Source organism: Bos javanicus, chromosome 11 (assembly GCF_032452875.1).
Source record: "Bos javanicus breed banteng chromosome 11, ARS-OSU_banteng_1.0, whole genome shotgun sequence".
NCBI classification, from domain to species: Eukaryota; Metazoa; Chordata; class Mammalia; order Artiodactyla; family Bovidae; genus Bos; species Bos javanicus.
In genome coordinates, this window is record NC_083878.1 from 519,505 (window position 1) to 540,954 (window position 21,450).

General features: G+C 42.6%; 1 protein-coding gene across 5 annotated transcripts in view; it reads right to left on the reverse strand.

Annotated features, from left to right (window-relative positions):
* The window catches only part of TMEM87B (transmembrane protein 87B), a 51,115-nt gene that overhangs the window by 12,931 nt on the left and 16,734 nt on the right, over positions 1–21,450 (reverse strand). For 4 of the 5 annotated variants that reach the window (XM_061431419.1, XM_061431423.1, XM_061431422.1 and 1 more), the window contains exons 6-15: positions 21,036–21,126; positions 19,533–19,594; positions 18,976–19,159; positions 14,512–14,611; positions 12,130–12,223; positions 10,502–10,575; positions 6,072–6,178; positions 5,920–5,978; positions 4,596–4,699; positions 4,240–4,313 (exon numbers count right to left, since the gene is read on the reverse strand). In XM_061431419.1, coding sequence (XP_061287403.1) covers positions 4,240–4,313; positions 4,596–4,699; positions 5,920–5,978; positions 6,072–6,178; positions 10,502–10,575; positions 12,130–12,223; positions 14,512–14,611; positions 18,976–19,159; positions 19,533–19,594; positions 21,036–21,126 — 949 coding nt within the window. Of the gene's footprint in view, positions 1–4,239; positions 4,314–4,595; positions 4,700–5,919; positions 5,979–6,071; positions 6,179–8,323; positions 8,398–10,501; positions 10,576–12,129; positions 12,224–14,511; positions 14,612–18,975; positions 19,160–19,532; positions 19,595–21,035; positions 21,127–21,450 lie in introns of all 5 variants that reach the window. The other variant, XM_061431420.1, reaches the window with a different exon arrangement.

Sequence of the window (21,450 nt, forward strand, 5' to 3'; positions counted from 1 at the left end):
TGACAATAATGACCTTTCAATACTGTGCTAGATTTTATTTACTCATGTTTTTAAAGAAATATTATGTCTCTACTCATAAGTGATATTGGCCTGTAACTTTTTCTTTTTTGTCTTTGTTCGATTTTGGCATTTGAGTTGTGCTGGCCTCATAAAATTCGTTAGGAAATATTCTTACCAGCTCTATGTTCTGAAGAATTTGTGTAAGATTAGAATGTTTCTTCCTTAAGTATCTGAAGGTTAGTTAAGCCATTTGGGTCTGGTGCTTTATGGGAAGATTTTAAACTTCAATCCAATTTCCTTAAGAGATATAGGGCTATTTCAATTTAGTGGCATAGGGTTAGATTAGGGTAGTTTCTTAAGTGTATTTTTCAAGGAATTTGTTCATTTTATCCAAATGCCCAATTTCTTCATAATACCCCAACCTACTTTCTTACTATAATAATGTCTTTCTATTTTTCCAGTGTTGGAAATTTGTCTTGCTATATTGTTTGTCTCTATTTCTGGTTTAGATTACCTAGAGGCTAATCCATTTGTATTCATCATTTCTAAAAGAAACTACATTTGGCTTTGTTGATTTTCTCTCTCTCTCTCTGTTTTCTATTTCATTGATGTAGACAGTTCACTTGATTATTTCCTTCCTTCTAACTACTCCAGTTTAATTTGCCACTGTTTTACTAGCTTCTCAAGATGGAAACACATCATCACTGATTTTATATGTCTTTTTTTTTTCTTGGTAATATAGACACTTAGAGCTATTAATTTTCTAAGAATTGGCTTAGTTGCATCCTATAAAATGTGATGTTTTGTTTTTATTATCACTTTATTATGAAATACTTAATATTCCTTCGATCCATGAGTTACTTAGAAATGTATTATTTAATTTCTAAACATTTGTTTATTTTGTAGATATACTGTTCCGCATCTAATTTAACCATTGTGACCATAAACACTCTGTGATTATAACTACTGAAATATATGGAGACATTTTTAATGGCCGCTCACATGGGTTATTTTATGTAATGCAGACTTGAACACTTATCTTCAGTTGCTAAATGTAATGTTCTATAAACATCAATCAAATCAATAAGGTCAATGGCCTTATTCAGTTCTTGTACATTGTTACACATATGTTTTCATGTCTTATTAATCACTGAAGAGAAAGTGTTAAAATATCAACTTATTTGTATCTTTCTTTAGAGCTTCAAAATTCATGAATCAAAATTTGATATTAGATATCATTAGATATATACACATTTAGGACTACAATGTCTTCTTGATAACTTCACCCTTTTATCATTAAGAAGTGACACTACACAGCCACACTAGCTTTCTGATGCTTACTGTTTTCATGGTTTATCTTTTCCCATACTTTCAACCTTTCTGTGACATTTTTGAGGTGTCTCTTGTAAACATCACACAGCTGAGTTTCATATAATTTTTTAACAATCTGACAATCTCTTCCTGTTGAGTATTTAGTCCACTTGCATTTATTTTAAGTATCAAAATAGGTTACTTAAGTCTATTTTGCTTTAGTATTCAAATTTGCTTTACTACTTTATTAAGAACTATAATACAATATTGATTTCATTTACTTCATGTCTACATGTTATAAATCTCACATTATTTTTGCTACAAAAAGTTAGTTGACTTTTAAAAGACTTTTTTTAAAAAACAGTGACTTTTTATATTTCTCCATGTATGTACTATTTTCAGTGCTTTTCCTTCAGTCAGTTTCATTTTTGTTTCTTGATCAATTTTGGAAATCTTCTGGCCAATATTTTTTCAAATATTCTTTATGCCTCATTCTTCCTCTTCGAGAGCTCCATTATGTACCTGTTAGACTGCTTAATCGGAGAAGGCAATGGCACCCCACTCCAGTACTCTTACCTGGGAAATCCCATGGACGGAGGAGCCTGGTGGGCTGCAGTCCATGGGGTCGCTCAGAGTCGGACACGACTGATCGACTTCACTTTCACTTTTCACTTTCTTGCACTGGAGAAGGAAATGGCAACCCACTCCAGTACTCTTGCCTGGAGAATCCCAGGGACGGGAGCCTGGTGGGCTGCCATCTATGGGGTCGCATAGAGTCGGACAGGACTGACATGACTTAGCAGCAGCAGACTGCTTAATACTGTCTTTCTGGTCACAAAAATTAGTTCATTTTGTTTCTAGCCTTTTGTCTCTGGTTTTCAGTTTGAAAAATTTCTTTTGCTTTGTCTACAGATGCTATTACTTGGTTGTATCCAATTTGCTTGTCTACTGTTAATCCTATTTTATGGATTTACTTCAGATGTTCTGCTTCCCTGGTGGCTCAGAGGGTAAAGTGTCTGCCTGCAATGTGGCAGACCCGGGTTCAATCCCTGGGTCGGGAAGATCCCCTGGAGAAGGAAATGGCAACCCACTCCAGTATTCTTGCCTGGAGAATCCCATGGATGGAGGAGCCTGGTGGGCTACAGCCCACAGGGTCACAAAGTGTTGGACGTGACTGAGTGACTTCACTTCCACTGTCTTTCTGATATTCTATATTTAGTATTTTTACCTGGTTCTTCTTCTTCTTTTTTTTTGTTTAGTTTCCATGTCTCTCCTGAAATTTCTCTTGCCTTCACCAATCTATTCCTACAGATTCTTTGTTGTTGTTGTTCAGTCGCTAAGTTGTGTCCGACTCTTTGCAACCCTATGGACTGCAGCACACCAGGCTTCCCTATCCTTCACCATCTCCCAGAGTTTTCTCTAACTCACGTCCATTGAGACAGTGATGCCATCCAACCATCTAACCTTCTGTCACCCCCTTCTCCTCCTGCCCTCAGTCTTTCCCGGCATCAGGGTCTTTTCCATGAGTCAGGTCTTCGCATCAGGTGGCCACAGTACTGGAGCTTCAGCGTCACCATCAGTCCTTCCAATGAGTATTCAGAGCTGATTTCCTTTAGGAGGGACTGGTTTGATCTCTTTGCTATCCAAGGAACTCTCAATACTCTTCTTTAGCACCACAGTTTGAAAGCACCATAGATTCTTTAACATATTTATGACAATTATTTTTAAAGTCTTTCTTGTTAATTGTAACATCTGGGCCATTTCTAGGTCACTATTGACTGATTTTTCCCTTAACTATGGGTCACAGTTTCCAGTTTCATTCCCTGTCTAGTAATTTATCATTGTATATGGGACATTGAGAATGGTATCTTATAGATTCTGGATTCCCTTATCTCTGAGAAGTGTTTTGTTCCAGAAGGCATTCAGATTATGGCTGGATCACTTTAATCTTTGGGGGACATGCTTTCGGATTTTATTAGGGTTTATTTCAGTTTAGCTCTAGTCCTAGGGTAAATTTCAGTAGTCCCAGACTGTGGTCTTTATTTCTAAGAAGTAGCCCTTGAATTTCAAACTCTGCAGTGGGCATGTGCTGAAATTTCTGTTCTGCTTCTTAACCAAACAGCTATTGTTTTCCCCCTGGCCTTTTGGAGTCTCAAAATGCCCCTTTCAGGCATCAGACAAGATTAGATAGACTTTTTAAAGACTGTGGAATTTCTTCCTCTGTGGCTCTCTTTTCTTTTCCCTCAATTTCCAGGCATTCTTACAGCTCCAAGCTTACTCTCCAATTCCTTGCATCCGTGAGATTACACCTATCTGCTTGAGCTCCAGCCTGTCTCATTGACCGGGCACACACTCTGGACTGAAGCTCTACAAATGTGGAACTTATTAAGTGCGGCTCTTTTCTTTCAACATGAAAGTTCCTCCAGTTTCTGCCTGCCTTTCATTGCTCTCCAGTGCCTTTAAACAATTAATTAAAAAAAAATTCTGTCCAGAGTTTATTCTAGCTATCAGCAGGAAGACTGTCCAACACAATTCATTCCATCATTACTGGAGCCAAAACCAACACACTGAATTTTAATATCTCTGCTACGAGAAATTTAGCAATCATCATTAAGAAGATTTATCAATATTATTTGGGAGCTAAGTACAATATATACCAAATCTGTCTTGTGGAAAACAAGTATACTGACTTCAATACTTAGACATGAAGAGCAAACAAAAGCTCCAACTACAGTAACAATCTGGAAAATTTAATTACTGACTTTTCTTCTTGTGACTGTCTACTGTAATAGAGCTTTCCTCAGATACAGTCTTAAAAATATTTTACAGGAAAAAAAGTGTTGCTGACCTTGCATCACAGGTAGAGACACAGTATTTTTTTGTTACAATAGATACAATGGTTATTTAGTAAGAAAACATATCACTCACTTAAATTTTCAGATGTTACCATGAATTCTTCAATTTCATCATCAGAATCATCTATTAAAGGCATGAAGGCATATCTAAATAAAAAACAAGGAGCAGTTTTACTAGTGTGTTTAAACCTGTTCAATGCTCAGTTTACACCTGAAACAGTCATTCCAGGGACCCCTCTTCCCTCTTCCTGCGGGGAGACCCCTTTCTCCCCCGTATCTCTCCTTTCACTGTCTTCCTTCTGTTATATTTGTCTCCCCACTTGACTGTATACCTCTTAACAGCAACAACTACTTCTCTGGTTTCTATAAATGCTTTTCTAACATTGTAGCAGAAGATGAACAAAATCCTTGCCCAACTATGTAAGATACCTCTGATTATTTGCTGATGGTCTCCACAAAAACATTATTACAATAAGAATAAGTGAGAAAAGGAAGCTCCAAAATGCATCATCAACCCAGAGTTCCATCCAGTCCTAGAACAAGGATGATTCAAACAGGAAAAGTTAATTTTTGATAAACAGATTTCCCACTGAAATAGTATATAATGACAAGTACTAAAGAAATCCTTCCAACCAGTAAGTCTTCAAAAAAAATGAGCACGTGTTTTTTCAAGAAACATAAAAACTAAGAAATTCTATCTTAAAATCCATATTAATGCTTAGTTGAGCCTTATAATCAATCCAGTGAATAAAACCCTAACAAATTAAACAGTATCATGAAAAGAATTAGAGCTGAAAAGGGCTTCAGAGGTCAATTAATTTATTTTCTAGACAAGAAGAGTTTCTTCTCTCGTGAAATTTTCCCTAAGGCAGCAGAAGTCCAGGGTTTTCACAGGGCTCTTTATAATTATATAGAACTAGCAAGGAGATCAAACCAGTCAATCCTAAAGGAAATCAACCCTGAATATTCATTGGAAGGACTTATGCTAAAGCTGAAGCTCCAATACTTTGGCCACCTGATTGGAAGAGCTGACTCAATGGAAAAGACCCTGAGTCTGGGAAAGAGTAAGGGCAGGAGAAGGGGAGCAACAGAAGATGAGACGGTTGGATGGCATCATCGACTCAAAGGGCGTGAGTTTGAGCCAACTCTGAAAGATAGTGAAGGATAGGGAAGCCTGGCGTGCTGCAGTCCATGGGGTCGCAGAGTCAGACTTGGCGACTGAACAACAACCAATATAGAACTACAGGCTATTTCCAAATCAAGAAATCCCCAGAAGGGCCTTTTATATTTTCAGTCTAAGAAATATATCTTCTAACTAGAGAATCCAAGGAGAATATCTCCTGAATGTTCATGATGAGTATACTATAAACATGTATAAAATCCTAGGAACATGTCGGGCTTAAGATTTAGAATCCCACTTAGATGCAAAGCAACCCGGTCACACTGTGTGCTGGAAGAAAACAATTTCCTGTTACCTTAGACTATTCAGGGAGAGGATTCCTTTTCAGAATACAACAAAAGAAGCTGAGAAAAGGGCAAAATTGGAAACGGAGATTTAGGAGGAACTTTGTTTCAGACTTGTTAAAAGGAGACAAATGTTTTTCTAATCCTGCACAAAATAATTCCAAGTAAATGGAATATGTCTATTACAATTATCTTGGTCTACAAACACAAACTAAACTCTTCAAACTTACACAAAATAAAAGAGTACAATTAAAAATGAGAACTGTTTACACAGGAAGATTATACTTACTGATTGACATTTTGCAAACCTAAATGTCTTAGTTGTCCACACCATAAACACTACAGATGCTGAAACACACCAAAAAAAAAAAAAAGTCAACCTCTGAAGGGACATGTACAATACTAAAATAATTTATTATAAAAGAAAATCAGATAACTTACCCAGTATGGCAAAGATGAGGGTATTTGTAAAGTGCCTGTATAAAGAAAATTTTACTGTGTTCTTTCTTAGCCTGAGAGTCTTCATAGTTTGTGCCAAACTTATAAAAATGTGAAAAAGAGTTAAGGGAAAAATTTTAAATAATAATACATAGTTAAGATTAAAAATGAAATAAGAATCTTCTGCTACATTTCCAAAACTACTGCTACACAGAGTTCCTATAATTTAAAACTAATAAAAACACAGAAAATGTCTTCTCCACTAACGTATAATCACGATAGCAATTTTATTACAGATTTTGTTGTACAATGTGCCACTGTCTGAACTAAGTAAACAAACTTGAAGGAAAAAGAACGTAAGGACAAGACCTACGTTGTGTTCCTTCAGTGCCAAGTTCTCGAAACACAGGACAGAGCAGGACACAGACTAAATGCTAGGTGCAGACGCCATCAGGACGTGCCATTCGGCTTGTGGTTTTCTGTCTCCGTTTCTTATTTTTTTGTTTCTGGTCTATTCTCATTCTACACTCTGAATGATCATAATTAAGAAGTCATGTCATCTATCAATTCCATTTTACAAATTTAAAAAAAAACTGAAATATGTCAAGTAAAATAAATCTGGACTTGGGTAAGGAGAGAATTTATTCAAGAGATTACTGCAGTATGGAGAATATTCTGACGGTAAGATCTGTAGGAGTCCCAAAGGCCAGGCAGGGAAGGGCTTTGCTTTTATTACTGTTGTTGTTGCTTAGTTGGAAGTCATGTCCAACTCTTACGCGATCCCACGGACTATAGCTGGCCAGACTCCTCTGTCCATGGGATTTTCCAGGAAAGAATACTGGAGTGGGTTGCCATTTCCTTCTCCAGAATATCTTCCCAACCCAGGGTTCGAACCTGCATCTCTGGCATTGGCAGGCGGGTTCTTCACCACTAAGCCACCAGGGAAGCCCTTTGCTTTTGTAAGGAGGTGTAGATAGGACTCGAGAGTGGCAGGTGTGGGCAGGGGGTGGCCTGACAGGCCAGATGCTCGGGGTTATGACTTTCCTTGAGGCCTGTAGGTTCTCAGGAAGGGCTGTGAAAGAGGGCTGTGGGTGGATGAAAGCTCAGGGACCTGGGGGAAGGAGAAGGCTTAGTCAGTTTGGTGCGGTCTGACATTTTGTCCAGAGTAGTCAGTAGGTATACAGGTTTGTATCTGGCCTTGTCGTAAGTAAACAAGAGAACACCTGGGAAGCTCACTGAAGTCCCATGGGGAAAGGCAGCTTTTAAGCCTTTTCCCAAACACCAAAGGGTGGAGGCTGTCTTCGGGGTGGCTATTTTCCAGCAGCACAGGGCTCAGGTAAACAGTGACATTGTCAGATATGAAGAAGCAGAGAGAGACCTGTCCACTGGCTCCTCAGCAGTGAGGCTGTGCTCAAGCCAGAGCTCTGTAAACATGGGCAGCTTTCTCTGCAGCCTGCCAAGCCCTGTGTAGGGATCACCCACTGAACATACATCACAGAGCTGAGCAAAGGGGAATGTAAGTGGCACATTTTAGATTTATTTATGCCTCCTCTTTAAATTCCCAATACTTCATTAATCAAAAACTTCATTTTAGTCCTAAAACTACCAAAGCTGCTTTTCAATTTTTCTGTGTTCCGTCGCTTCAGTCATGTCTGACTCTTTGTGATCCCATGGACCCATAGCCTGACAGGCTCCTCTTTCCATGGGATTCTCCCAACAAGAATACTGGAGTGGGTTGCCATGCCTTCCTCCAGGGGATCTTCCTAACCCAGGTATTAAACCTGTGTCTCCTGCATTGCAGGTGTGTTCTTTACCACTGAGGCGAAGAGCTGACTCATTGGAAAAGACCCTGATGCTGGGAAAGATTGAGGGCAGGAGGAGAAAGGGAGACAGAGGATGAGATGGTTGGATGGCATCACCAATTCAATGGACTTGAGTTTGAGCAAACTCTGGGAGATGGTGAAGGACAGGGAAGTCTGATGTGCTGCAGTCCATGGGGTCACAAAGAGTTGGACACAATTTAACAAATGAATAACACAAATGACCCATTAAGTTGCAACAGAAGATCAATTTGTATCAGAACACAATTCAACCAATTAAGGTTGCTGTCAGGACTTACAGACATGGAAATACTCGTTATTCAATAAACATGATCAAGACCCAATACTCTTAAAGCAGTAATGAAAGCATGCAGGCCCCACCACCCTGACGGGAGAGTCACCTTGCACGTGCTGCTGCTGTGGTTGGAAAAGGATATCCACCAGCACAAGCCAGAGTCAAGAAGAGACAGAGGGAGGCTGGCCAGAAGCACAAGGTCAGAATCATTTGCCTGCAGCAAAAGAGCAAAAAATAAAATAAAATAAAACAAACAAGCAGGAAAAGAGAGGCAGGAGGCAACAGCTTTTTAGCATTTTCAGGCTATTTTTTCTATTACTGTAGGTAGAATCAGATTCTTACAGAAGAAGCTAGATTAGGTTCATTGAAAGCAAAGGAAGCATGGTCAAGATTCCAACATTTGATTCTGTCAGGATGTGGTCCTGCTTCTTTGCTTGTCATTGGTAATCATTTAGGAAACCCACTACCTCTGTGTACAGAGAAAGTGGACTCTTCATGTCAGTAATGAAAACTACAGAATAGCAATCTAAGAGCAGACATCAGAAATTCAGGTTGAACTTCCTTTCCTCTCACCATAAAATGCAAACCAAGGGAATTTCAATTTCTGGATATCTTTATGACTTTGATCTCTAACATCTTAATTAAAAATATCAGTAATTGAGCAAGCTAAATCTTTCCCCTTATTTTCTGTATCTCCCCACCTGAATCTGGCTCATGACGTGTTGGATCAAAGCCAAAGTTATCCATAAAGATGGCAAGTTACCCTCATTCAAATCCAGATGGAATTAGAGCCTTTATAGCCACTTTTCTCTGGAATTTTGGGCCAATTTGCATGACTGTGTGTTTTTCCCAATGAACTACCTTATGGGTGGTTAAGAGCAAGAATTCTTTGAAACACACATGTGTAAATGACCAGAAGAAAAGATAACATAGGTTTTTAAAATGCAAAGTCTGTAGCTCAAGTAGTTGATGGAGGAACACATGCTCCCTCACATAAGCATACCCAAGCTTAGAAATAAGATAATTCCAAACCGAACAGATATCTTAAGCTCATTTTCTAAACATGCAATGACAGAAGAGAAGACACGAAGGCTGGCGATGGCAATGCTGAGCCCTGCTAGTAGCTAGTCTGCCTGTGTGCTCAGTCGCAGTCGTGTCCAACTCTTAATGACCCCATGGACTCCAGCCTACCAGACTCCTCTGTCTGCGGGATCCTCCTGGCAAGAACAGTGGAGTAGGTTGCCATTTCCTCCTCCACGGGATCTTCCTGACCCAGGGATCAAACCCGAGTCTCTGGCGTTGGCAGGCGGATTCTTTACCACTGAGCCACCAGGGAGACCCAGTAGCTAGGTCACCTCCCCTGCAGTTGTACTTGCTCAGCTCCCAGGGTAAAGTCGTAATCACTGGACCGCAAGTCCTCTGACGCATTTTTTAAAAAGTCATCCTTGAGTTCTCTCTTAGAAGGTTTGATCATGCCATTCACCTGTGCAGCTTCAACTCCTTGATACTTTCCGCCTTCGAAGAACTCTAAACTCTCAAGCATGTCCTTCTGTCTTTCCCTTCTGGCCCCACCTTCTAAGATTCTCCCACACGTGGTACTCACAGGCAAGCTGGTTTGAGATATTCTGCCACTGTCTCTATATTTTCTTGCTCCCAATAAGTTGGTCCCCTCATATCTTCCCAGAAGGCTTTTCCCCCAGTTCTTTTCCTGTGCGTGCCTGCCAAGTTGCTTCAGTCGTGTCTGACTCTTTGTGACCCTATGGACTGTAGCCCACCAGGCTCCTCTGTCCATGGGCTTCTCCAGGCAAGAATACTGGAATGGGTTGCCGTGCCCTCCTCCAGGGCATCTTCCCAACCCAGGGATCGAACCTGCATCTCTTATGTCTCCTGCACTGGCAAGCGGGTTCTTTACCACTAGTGCCCCTGGGAAACCCTAATTCTTCTCCTAGTAAATTCCCATTTGTCCGTGCAGTCTCAATTTAAATGTCACCATCTCCGTGAAGTCTTTCTGGACTGTCAGCCTGCAATTAATTTCTCTTTCCTGTTTGCACAGCACCTCTGTAAAATGGCAATTATTATTGCTATGTTGCTCCTCGTTAAGTACTTGTCTCCTCTACCTGATTCCTCAGTATGTTCATTTAAGTTTGCTAAACTAATAGAAAAAATAAAGATATTTTTAAATTGAGGAATTGCTACTTTTTCATCTTCAACTAAATTCCTATAATGCATAATTATATGTCTTCTGCTACTATTACAAATTAAAGATAGTATGATTTTGATGACACAACAACAAACTACTTTAGGACACAGTAAAGGATATGAACCATACAAAAATGGAGTCAATAAGTGCTAAAATGATGTCACCAAGGACAACAGCTAAATGGTTAGAACCCTGAAAGACAAAAATAGGGAAAAAATCTGAACGTAAAAATTTCATTATAATAATCATCTGACGAAGAAAAACAGTTTATCTCCTCTCATCATTTTATAAAAGGCTATATAAAAGATTTTATTGCCTAACAGAATTGTATTTGAGCACATGGAATTTATCTGTTTTAGTAGCCACAAATGTTAGTTTGTCCTCAGCCTGTCTAGTGATAATGTAAAACTGCGCTATGGAGTGGCAAGCAAAACACAGCACGTCCCGCCCAACTCAGGTCAACCGTTTCTCTCTCTGCCCTCTCCTCACCAAACGCGCAGCCACGGCTTCTAAAGCAATGGGCTCCTCCTCCTCCCCTCGCAGGTGAAAGGATGTGAAAAAGGTAAAACAAGGAAGAGGAGCTGAAACCACAGCCTGGATGCACACGCTACTCAAGAGCTGACAGAGAATCACACCCAAAACCGCCACATCTAAGATGCTGACCACGTCAAAGTGTAAAGAAATACATCATCTACCTGTGGGATGTTTATCCTTTCTATTTTCTTCCCAGCAAAGATAAGCTTTCTATGAATTATGTATGTAAATAGAAAGTTCTTCACTGTTATGTAAAAGTAATAATAAATGCACCTTTCAAGGAGTCAGAGATGAAGAGAGGTGTCTCTAACCCAGAATGCATGTATGTCAAAGACACTGGAAGGAGGGTGAGGTTTTTAACATTATTGGACAAATGCCTGTCTTTAAAACGTCAGATCAAACTATGTGAAGTAAATGTATGTGGCAATGTACAGATTATTCACTCTGTGTACAATGGTCTGATTTCACTATCTAACCCAAAAGACGTCTTAGTAAAAATTACACAGTTCTCTGAATCAAAAATAGATAAATAAATAAATAATAAGCTCCTTAATCACTAAGTCATCATCAAACATATCAGGAAGGAAAACCAAGACCTAGACATCTAGTGGTCTTCGCAGATACAAATACTCGCTCTTCTCTGGGGTGAACTACTGCTGCCCTGGCTGCCAGAGCCACTCCTCCCTAGAACACTACCTCCTCCTGGTTCCTCCACGAGTAGGGCCACTGAGTCCCCTCAATACTGAGCCCACCAGTCAGGGAAAATGGACAAGTACCTGACGCTTAAAAGAGCGAAGACATGTAATGTCTGCATGCTTAGAAGGTAAAATTAACTTTCTGCTCACTTACACATGTTTAAATGAAGGGTTAAGGAAGAAATGAACGTGTTCAGACTGTATAATGATAAAGATGAACATTCTTCATAAAGAATAACCATGAACGCTTTTGAGATGGGACTATTAATCATTCCTAGGGTGACACCAGGCAGTGCCTTCAAAAACCGCATCATTTTTAAACTGCTCTGGTTAGCCTTTTACTTTCAGGACATATTAAAAAAGAGAAATAGTCCACAGGGTGTGGGGGAAGTACTCAAAATTGAGCCCTTTTCACAAATTTCCTATCTTTAAAAATTCATCTCAGGAGATAAGAAAGTAAAGTCGTATTTCACAGCAACAACAAAAAAAAGTGCAAGTGGAATGATGCAGTTTTTACCCCAATGACTCTCATCACGCCTTCAACAGCCGCAAAGATAAAATAAAGAACCCCCAATCCAATGACCCGGTGCATGACGGTTCCTAGACGAGGCCTGGAATAAGGAGGAGGAAACAGGAAACAAGAAAAAGGTAAGTAAAGTGCGTCTGAGTACAGCAGCCGGCCCCGCTTCCAGCACCAAGGACGTCACCGTCCAGTCTCACCCGTCAGCTCCCACCACAGAGGGGTTCTGTTTAAAGCAGGCTATTCCCTGGGAACAAGGCAGAAACAGGCTCAGGAAAAACAGGCCTCCTTCTCTAGGACTTAAAACTGTATCGGTGCCTGTGAAACAACACTTAAAAAAATTATTTATTTTAAGTAATAAGCTCTTTGTTGCTGAGCCTGGTTGCGGAGAGCAAGGGCTACTCTCTCGTTGTGATGTACGGGCTTCTCCTATTGCAGAGCACGGGCTCCAGGGCTCGGGGGTTCAGCAGGTGCAGAGTAAGGGCTCAGTAGCTGCAGCTCCTGGCTCTAGAACACAGGCTCAGTAGTTGCGGAGCATGGGCTTAGCTGCGCTGTACCACGTGCGATCTTCCTGCAGCAGGGATTGAACCGGTGTCCCCTGCATTGCAAGGCAGATTCTTAACCACTGGACCACCAGGGAACTCTCGAGGCAACATTTCTGAGACCAGGAGATTTTGCTGCTGAAATTCAAGCAGTATAATGAACATAACCCAAGTACTATGTCTACAGAATGGACGAGAAGATTGATGAAACCTAGAAAGTGCCAAATTCTAAGGGTCACTGGCAGAACTAATCGTTTAAGTCTTTCACGAACATACATTGTAAACCATTCTGAGATGTGTCTTGTCAGAGATAATCCACTGATTGATTCTATGATGTGGGCAGAGAAAGAGCAGGATGTCAGGAAATCAAATCCCACCGCTTTCTCTCTCAATACCTCCAAACAAGAGTCCTAACAGACTTCAGCTTTCATTCTTCAAATTAAAAAGAATTAAAATAACACTTTGGATTCTTTGAAAGTATAACTGAGTCAGGAATATGCAAAGATGATGATTTTTAGCAATTGGCAATTTGAAAATAGAACTGAAATTTCTGGGATTACCTGGTATCTAGTGGTTAGGACTCAGTGCATGCAATGCCAAGGCCCAGGTTTGATCCCTGGTCAGGGAACTAGATCTCACATGCTGCAACTAAGAGTTCACATGCCACAACTGAAGATCCTGCGTGCCGCAACTAAGATCCACCATAGCCAAGTAAATAAATATTAAAAAAAAAGATGTAGCTGTGGTTCAGTGTGAAGGTTTGAGCTTCTGGGAATTAGAGTCTTAGGGAACAGACTCTTCCATGTTCACAACCAGGGACTCAAAAGTAAGAGGGAGAAAAGATCCTGATAGGATCTGCAGGGGATAGCCAGGCTTCAGACAAAAATTCTGGTGACCTGGGGTTTAGTCAGAGCATGCTCTCTTACAGTATCTCAAACACAAGTATAACATGTAACTGTGCTGCCTAGGAAATAGAAAGTGACCCGCGCCTCAAGAATCATTTTAAATTTTTCATTATCCTTAAAGTTGATTATTCATCTAATTATAAAAAGTTACTGGAACTTAGGATCTTTATTTGAGGAAAGTATAAAAGAGCAGGACTTCCCAGGTGGCATTTGTGGTAAAGAATTTGCCTGCCAATGCAGGAGAGTGGAGAGATAAGAGACGTGCTTTCAATCCCTGGCATGAGTACTGCAGTGGGTTGCCATTTCCTTCTCCAGAGGATCTTCCCAACCCAGGGATCGAATCCAGGTCTCCCACATTGTAGGCAGACGCTTTACCATCTGAGCCACCAGGAAAGTCTCCAGGGTCAGGAAGATCCCCTGGAGGAGGAAATGGCAACCCACTCCAGTATTCTTGCCTGGAGAATCCCATGAACAGAGGAGCCTGGCGGGCTACAGTCCATAGGCTCGCAAAGAGTCGCACACGACTGAAGCCACTGAGCACACATGCATAAAACAGCCAGTGCGTGGAAATCCATTAAAGGCACTTCCCTGGTGGTCCAGTGGTTAAGAATCCACTTTTCAATGCAGAGGAGGGGGCACGAGTTCGAAGCCAGGTCAGGGAACTAAGATCCTACATGCCTCGGGACAACTAAGCCTGTGCCACAACTAGAGAGCCGGTGCGTTCTGGAGCCCTCACCTTAGAGCAGCCCATGCTGCAACAAAGACCCCAACTGCCACAACTAAGGCCTGACGCACCCAAACAATTAATTGATTAAAAAATGTAAAGTCCCTTAAAAAACACATCCTGGCAGGTATTTCCCTGTCCAGTTTCACAGAGGGTATCATGGAGACGGACGCTCACAGGGTGGAGGTGCTGTGTCTTTTCCACTTACTTTACGATGCCGTATCCCAAGCTCACGATGATCACCAGGAGGCGAGCCAGAGTCCTCTTAATCGCAGATATCAACTCCGCAAATATCAGTAACCCTTGAGCTGACGGGGAAGAAGGAAAACCGTTTGCTCTGGGTCCACCTGGATGCCTGTCGCCAAGACTCTACACATGTACTCTTACAACTATATTCTGACCTCAGACGAATTAGCCATATTTAAATTTAAAGGTCATCTAATCTAATGCTGTTTGCAACCTCGGTGAAGGGGATTCTCCACCTCCTGAAGAAGTCGCTCTGTATCAGATCAGCTCTATGGGGCACAGTCTCCTCAAGCTCCCCTCTGTTCTCACTCCCCCACTTGAGGCTAAAGAACTAGAGCTACTTAGTAGCAGCAGTCACTCACTTTTGTCTGACTCTTTGCAATCCCCTGGACTGTAGCCTGCCAGGCTCGCTCCTCTATCCATGGAATTCTCCAGGCAGGAATACTGGAGTGAGTTGCCATCCCCTTCTCCAGGGGATCTTCCTGACCCTGGAGACCTCCCTGGTGGCTCAGACGGTAAAGAATCTGCCTACAATGTGGGAGACCTGGGTTCGATCCCTGTGTTGGGAAGATCCTCTGGAGAAGGAAATGGCAACCCACTCCAGTACTCATGCCTGGAAAATCCCATGGATGGAAGAGCCTGGTAGGCTACAGTCCGCGGGGTCGCAAAGAGTCGGATACGACTGAGCGACTTCACCTCACCTCACCTCACCTTCACCTCTCCAGGGGATCTTCCTGACCCAGGGATCGAACCCAGGTCTCCTGCATTGCAGATTCTTTACCATCTGAACCAGCAGGGAAGCCCAGACTCCCTTCCTGTCTTGTAAATACTTGAAAACCATAATGTCCTCAAGAGCTCATTTTTCTCCAGGTTGCCCCCTTCATTTACTGATTTCCGCTCCCATTGTGTGGTTGTCACAGGAAAAGAAACACCATGTTCCCTGCCCTTGTGAAGCCTGGTCTCTGGGCAGGACAGAATGCAGCAAGAGCTGGAGGAAACACAGTCTGTGTCCCAGGATGGCAAGGAAAGCGACCTACACCTCATGGGGCAGGAAAAGCTTCTCAGAAGTGACATCTACACCAGGGTTTGAAGGCTGTTGTGGTTTAGTTGCTAAGTTGTCTCCAACTCTTTGCAACCCCATGGACTACAGCATGCCAGGCCTCCCTGTTCTTGACTATCTCCCAGAGCTTGCTCAAACTCATGTCTGCTGAGTCAGTGATGCCATCCAACCATCTCATCCTCTGTCAACCTTCTCCTCCTGCCTTCATTCTTTTCCAGTTTCAGGGTCTTTTCCAATGAGTCAGCTCTTTGCGTCAGCTGGCCAAAGTATTGTCGCTTCAGCTTCAGCATCAGTCCTTCCCATGTTCAGGGCTGATTTCCTTTAGGATGGACTGGTTTGATCTCCGTGCAGTCCAAGGGAAGAGGTGAAGGCTGAGTAGGAGTTACTGTTCGGAGGAGGGAAAGCGGAAAAGCAAAGGAAATGGCACATGCAGAGGCATGAAGGAAGAAAGAGAAAGAGCAAAATATGCTGCAAGACGGGACTTCCCTGGCGGTCCAGTGGTTAAGAGTCTGCACTTGCAGTGCAGAAGGTGTGGGTTCGATCCCTGGTCAGGGAAGTAAGATCCTGCATGCCTCACGGCGTGGCAAAAAAAAAAAAAATGCTGCAAGATGTGAAAGTTTGGCAGGTCTGCAGCAAGGCATGTAATGAGAGAGGCCAAAATCAGACTGGGACAGAAGCATGGCCTATTCACCTGGGTTTTATGCCAGGCCGTGAGTCTGGTTTTGCTGCTAAAGTTGATGGGAAGTCAATGACCATAAAAAATACGAGTGGGATTTCCCTGGCGCTCCAGTAGCTAAAACTCCTTGCGCCCAACACAGGTGGCCCAGGTCCAACCCCCGGTCAGGACATTAGATCGCACATGACACCACGCAAGCTTGCACGCCACAGCTAAAGGTCCAACATGCTGGACAACTAAGACACAGAGCAGCCCATAAACAAACAAAGACAAGTCAAAAAGAAGAGTGGAAACTGCACTGACGAACTACAGCCTCTAGGCCAAATCTGGCCTGACGTGTGCTTTGAAATGAAGTTTCACTGGAGAATGTAGCCATGTCCATTTGCGTCTGTGGCATCTTTCAGCTCCTAAGACAGTAGTTGAGAAATTGCAACAGAGCCACCAAAGTCAAAAAGATTTCCTGTGCAGGTTTTGCAGGAAGAGCTTGCTGACCCTTAGAATAAAATGGACAGCTTTATTTTATCAAGATTGCTCTACTTAATGGCTTGGGAAGGAATACAGGAGAGGAAAATGCTTAGGAGGCGACTCCAGAATCCAGCCAAGAGATGTTGAGAGCTCTGGTGGTGAAGACAGAAAGGAGGAAAAAGACACTCAGAAACCAGCTCTTAATCCACCTAATTATTCTTCTCAGCTCACATTTCTCCATCCTCTCCAGAAGAAACCACAAGAGGCCTCGTCCAATACCTTGAAGAAGTTCAGATACACCGTGCAGTAAGTTTATACATCTGCCTGCTGCCTAACCGAAGCACAAGCCAACTGACGTATCCTTAGCACACCGTTGCTGTGTCCTAACAACCACTGTTTCTTCACTGCTTCACTTTCTAGATTCTGTCCTTCCAGCGCCAATGCTAAGCAAGACAGCCTGGGTTTCAGAGTCCACACTTGGGGAAATCGGAAGCAGCATCAGCCTAGGCTCCATCCGGCACCTCTCTTTTCCACAGGACTCCTCAAAGACAAGGACAGCTGCCTGGGCTTTCTCTTCCGAGCCCTGGAGGAGCCGTCTCAGAGGGCTTGATGGCCCTGAGAGTGGCAGGTGGGCTCTCCTCTTCACGGATCTCAGGCTTTTGCTGCCCCTCACCCAAGTTCACACCACCTTCTCCAGACAGAGACTCCTCACCACTGGCAGCAAAGAAGCTGACCTACCTCCTCTGACACTCAAGAATGCTTTAACAACCAGTCACAAGCAGCAACTTACCCTTTCCTCATTGGGTTTAGGGAGGGCGCACACACACGCACACACGTGCTCATACATCACTACAACTTCTTAGAGAGTAATAACACCCCAAACAGGCCTCCCTAGATGTGTGACTTTGCTTTATCCTTTTGTATATTGTCCTTTTAAACTTTTAATTTTTGAGAAACTACAATACAGTTTTCTCTCCAACAGAGAAAGCAATATAATGAACTCCCATGTACTATCACTCAGCACCAATACTTATCAACATTATGCTGCATTTGTCTCATCTACATTCCAATTCACCCTTTTTTCCCCAGAGGATTTTAAAATAAAGAACGACATAACTACACCCTTTGAAAATCTGCACTATTTGTAACTGACTATTCGAGTACATCCTGAGTACTTTTTTGAGCTATCTCTCTTTCAAAGGGTCAGTGATGAAATTCACTATATCTTTACTTTTCTGGCCACCCCCTCCCCCACCCCACCTTTTTTTTTTTTTTTACCAGCCACACTGCGAGGCATAAGGGATCTTAGTTCCCTAACCAGGGATCAAACCTGTGCCCCCTGTACTGGAAGCACAGAGTCTTAACCACTGGAAGGGAAGTCCCTCTATATAGACAGCACACTCTATCTTTCAGCAGTCTGGGGCACACGTCTAAAGATGCCCAACTGAATGCTCAGCCGGCGTCCCACGTCCCACTGTGTAAACTGGGACGGTGCCTCCCACGGTCACATGAAGCTCTTTGTAAAAGGCTGCAGGCGCCATCCACCCTACACTACTCATCTGACTCCTGTGGCCAAACTTTCTTTTCTTTTTTGTTGGGGAAAGAAGAAAGAGGATGGATGAAAAAAAGAGAAATGTGTTTAAAGGACTGGCAGCACCCAACGTCCCCAGTCCAGAATTCTGTACTGCTTTAAGCCAGTCACTGGTAGCTGAACTTTAGGGAATTTTTTTCTCCCCAGGAGGGAAATCAGGGAAAGTCAGCAAGAACACAGAAAGCAAAGACCATACACATGCTATCCTAGTTCAGAGACCTACTTTGACACTCTATTCTTGGCTTCTGTCCTTTTCATCTATACTGCTGCTGCTGGTGCTAAGTCACTTCAGTCGTGTCCGACTCTGTGTGACCCCAGAGAAGGCAGCCCACCAGGCTCCTCCGTCCCTGGGATTCTCCAGGCAAGAACACTGGAGTGGGGTGCCATTTCCTTCTCCAGTGCATGAAAGTGAAAAGTAAAGGGAAGTCGCTCAGTCGTGTCTGACTTCGCGACCCCATGGACTGCAGCCCACCAGGTCCTCTGTCCCTGGGATTTTCCAGGCAGGAGGACTGGACTATGGTTTCCCAAACCACTGGAAGAAGGCGGGTAGTGAGGGGGAGTCCCCTCTGCTCTGCTCACAAAGGCTAGGAGGCTCTTGGCTTACACCATGTTCATGGACACAGTCACTACTTACTTGATAGCCCAGTGCTGTTGATGTTTTGGTATTCAGCATAAAAAACTGCTTTTTCAAGCATTCCCAGGAAAATAACAGCTGCAATCCAGAACTGGATTCTTAATATATCTTTCCAGTAACAGGCAGACCACATCAGCCACAGAACACCATATAGGATATAAACAATACACATCACCATGTAGAACTGTGGGAAGAGAAGCAATTTTAGTCAGTTAAGCCTTCTGATCATTTGAAATTGAGATGTCTAGGAAACACAAAAGACCCTGAATAGCCAAGGAAAAGAAAACGAGCTGGAGCAATCAGGCTCCCTAACTTGACACTGCACCACAAGGTTACGAGGAAAACAGCATGGCACTGACACAAAGTGAGCACGGGCATCTCTACATTCAGGTTTGCAACCCTCTATCTCCCAGTCACCGTGGGACCAGAAAGAGAGGGTATGTCAGTGCTAGCTGCTAAGGAATCACTGCCACTGGTCTCTTAAGTTTTTTGAATATTCTAATTAGGATACAAAACTCATTTTTAAAAAAAGGAAAAAAATGATCAGAGATACTCACAATCATTAGAGGCCAATCTGATGCAGAGATATATCCATAAGGTCCCAACATAGAAAGAGAAACTGGAGAAGGCAGGATGGGGATAAAGAAATTAAGGTATTAAAATTAATAGGTTTTTCTTAAGTTTTTCAATGTAACCTCATTCTAAGGCTCCAAGAATATAAACCAAGTGAACAAATGCTAAATTTTTACCTAGCATACACAAAGTACTGGATAATTACTAGTTGTTTGATTATGTAACCTTATCCAGATATCTTTACTTATAGAAACGGTGTTATACAGCATGGGCTAAGTTGGCTCTTATGCAGACAGCAAAGTAGTCCTGGTCGGAGACTGGCCCTGGCTGAGTCCCTGACCTCACTGACGACTTTGTCTTTCGTAATGTAACTTGGACAAATTACTGAACTCCAGATTCTAGTTTGGGTTGTTGTCTGAGACAGCAGTGACAGAGTGGCAGATACAGTACAAGACTTGCAGGGCTCAGCAACTACTACTGCACCATTTACTATTCAGCAGAAACTTAAAACTGGCTACTGGTATTAAAGAAAGGAGGCGGGGAGCAGGATGGCAGCGGGGCCCCTTCCCCCTGTGTGGCATGGTCTGGCCCATTACAGCACCTCCAGGAGGAAGCCCTGCTTCACATTCTCCAGAGCAGCCTCTTTACCAGCTTCAGTGGGAAGAACAGCTCTGGGTCTCCTCTGCAGCCATGCCTGTCTCATCTCATCGCTTTCTCCCTCCCCTTGGGACTGGGTGCCCCTCAGAGACAGACTGTGGCTTCACCTCTGTGTCCCAGTGGGTGAATCAGGGCAGTTTGCAAACTCCCAGGATGCTCACATGCTGTTTGGCTGCTGTCAGCCCAGCAGATGCCCAGCCTAGAAAGTGAGCAACAAGGCAATTCCAGGACCTATGAGAGCGTTTGCTCCCTTGAAAACTGCGTGATGCACGCCTGGGCTCACACTCGGCACCAGGAGCCACGGCTTTCCGTGACAGAGGGTGTACCTCACTGGGCAGGCAGGGGAGCTCAGGGCACACGAGCCACGGCTGCCAGGGGCGCTGCTTCTACTCCTCGGCTACAATCACATGTTTTTGTTTCTTTTTTCAACTTTTTAAAGAACAAATTTTTAAACCCCCAATGATGGCCTTTTTCAAGAAACAGAATATAATCTATTTCAACTACAATTAGGGTGTTGCCCACCCATTTCTACACGCTAAGAATTTTTTTATTTTAATCTGGAGAATTTTGTAGCCCTCCATGAAGTTAAAACTTTTTAAAATTTAGCTTAAATTAATTTTAAATTTCTAGTCTGTTAAAAAAAATAAATATTAGAGTTAAGATAAGCATAAAGTTTTAAGTCCCAGAAATAAACAGATTATTCATTTTTGTGATTAAAGAAATTTCTTTTTGAATAATGTATTTTAACAGAGAATGTAGATTTGAGTTAATGACAAAAATACAGAATACAGTAAAAACAGACTGTAAACATGTATACTATTTAACTATACCGTTCAAATTCCAGCTTGCATCTGTTTTTTCTGTTTTAACAGAAACAATAAAGATATGAAATCCATCTCTTTGTGTTTTGGCTACAACATCCTGAAACGGGAAAAAAAATCCTTTGAGTTATTTTTTTAAATTGCTTTTGTAAGATATAGCTAAACAACTGTTTACCACGCTTTGAATCAACCGTTAAGAATCGAACTGGGGGGACTTCCCTGGTGGCCCAGTGGTTAAGAATCCACCTTCCAATGCAGGGTATACGGGTTTGATCCCTGGTCGGGGAACTAAGATCCCACATGCCAGGGGGCAACCAAGACTATGTGCTGCAACTACTGAGTCTGTGCACTTCAGAGCCTGTGCTCCGCAACAAGAGAAGCCTAAGTGCCACGACTAGAGAAAGGCTGCGTGCTGCAGCAAAGA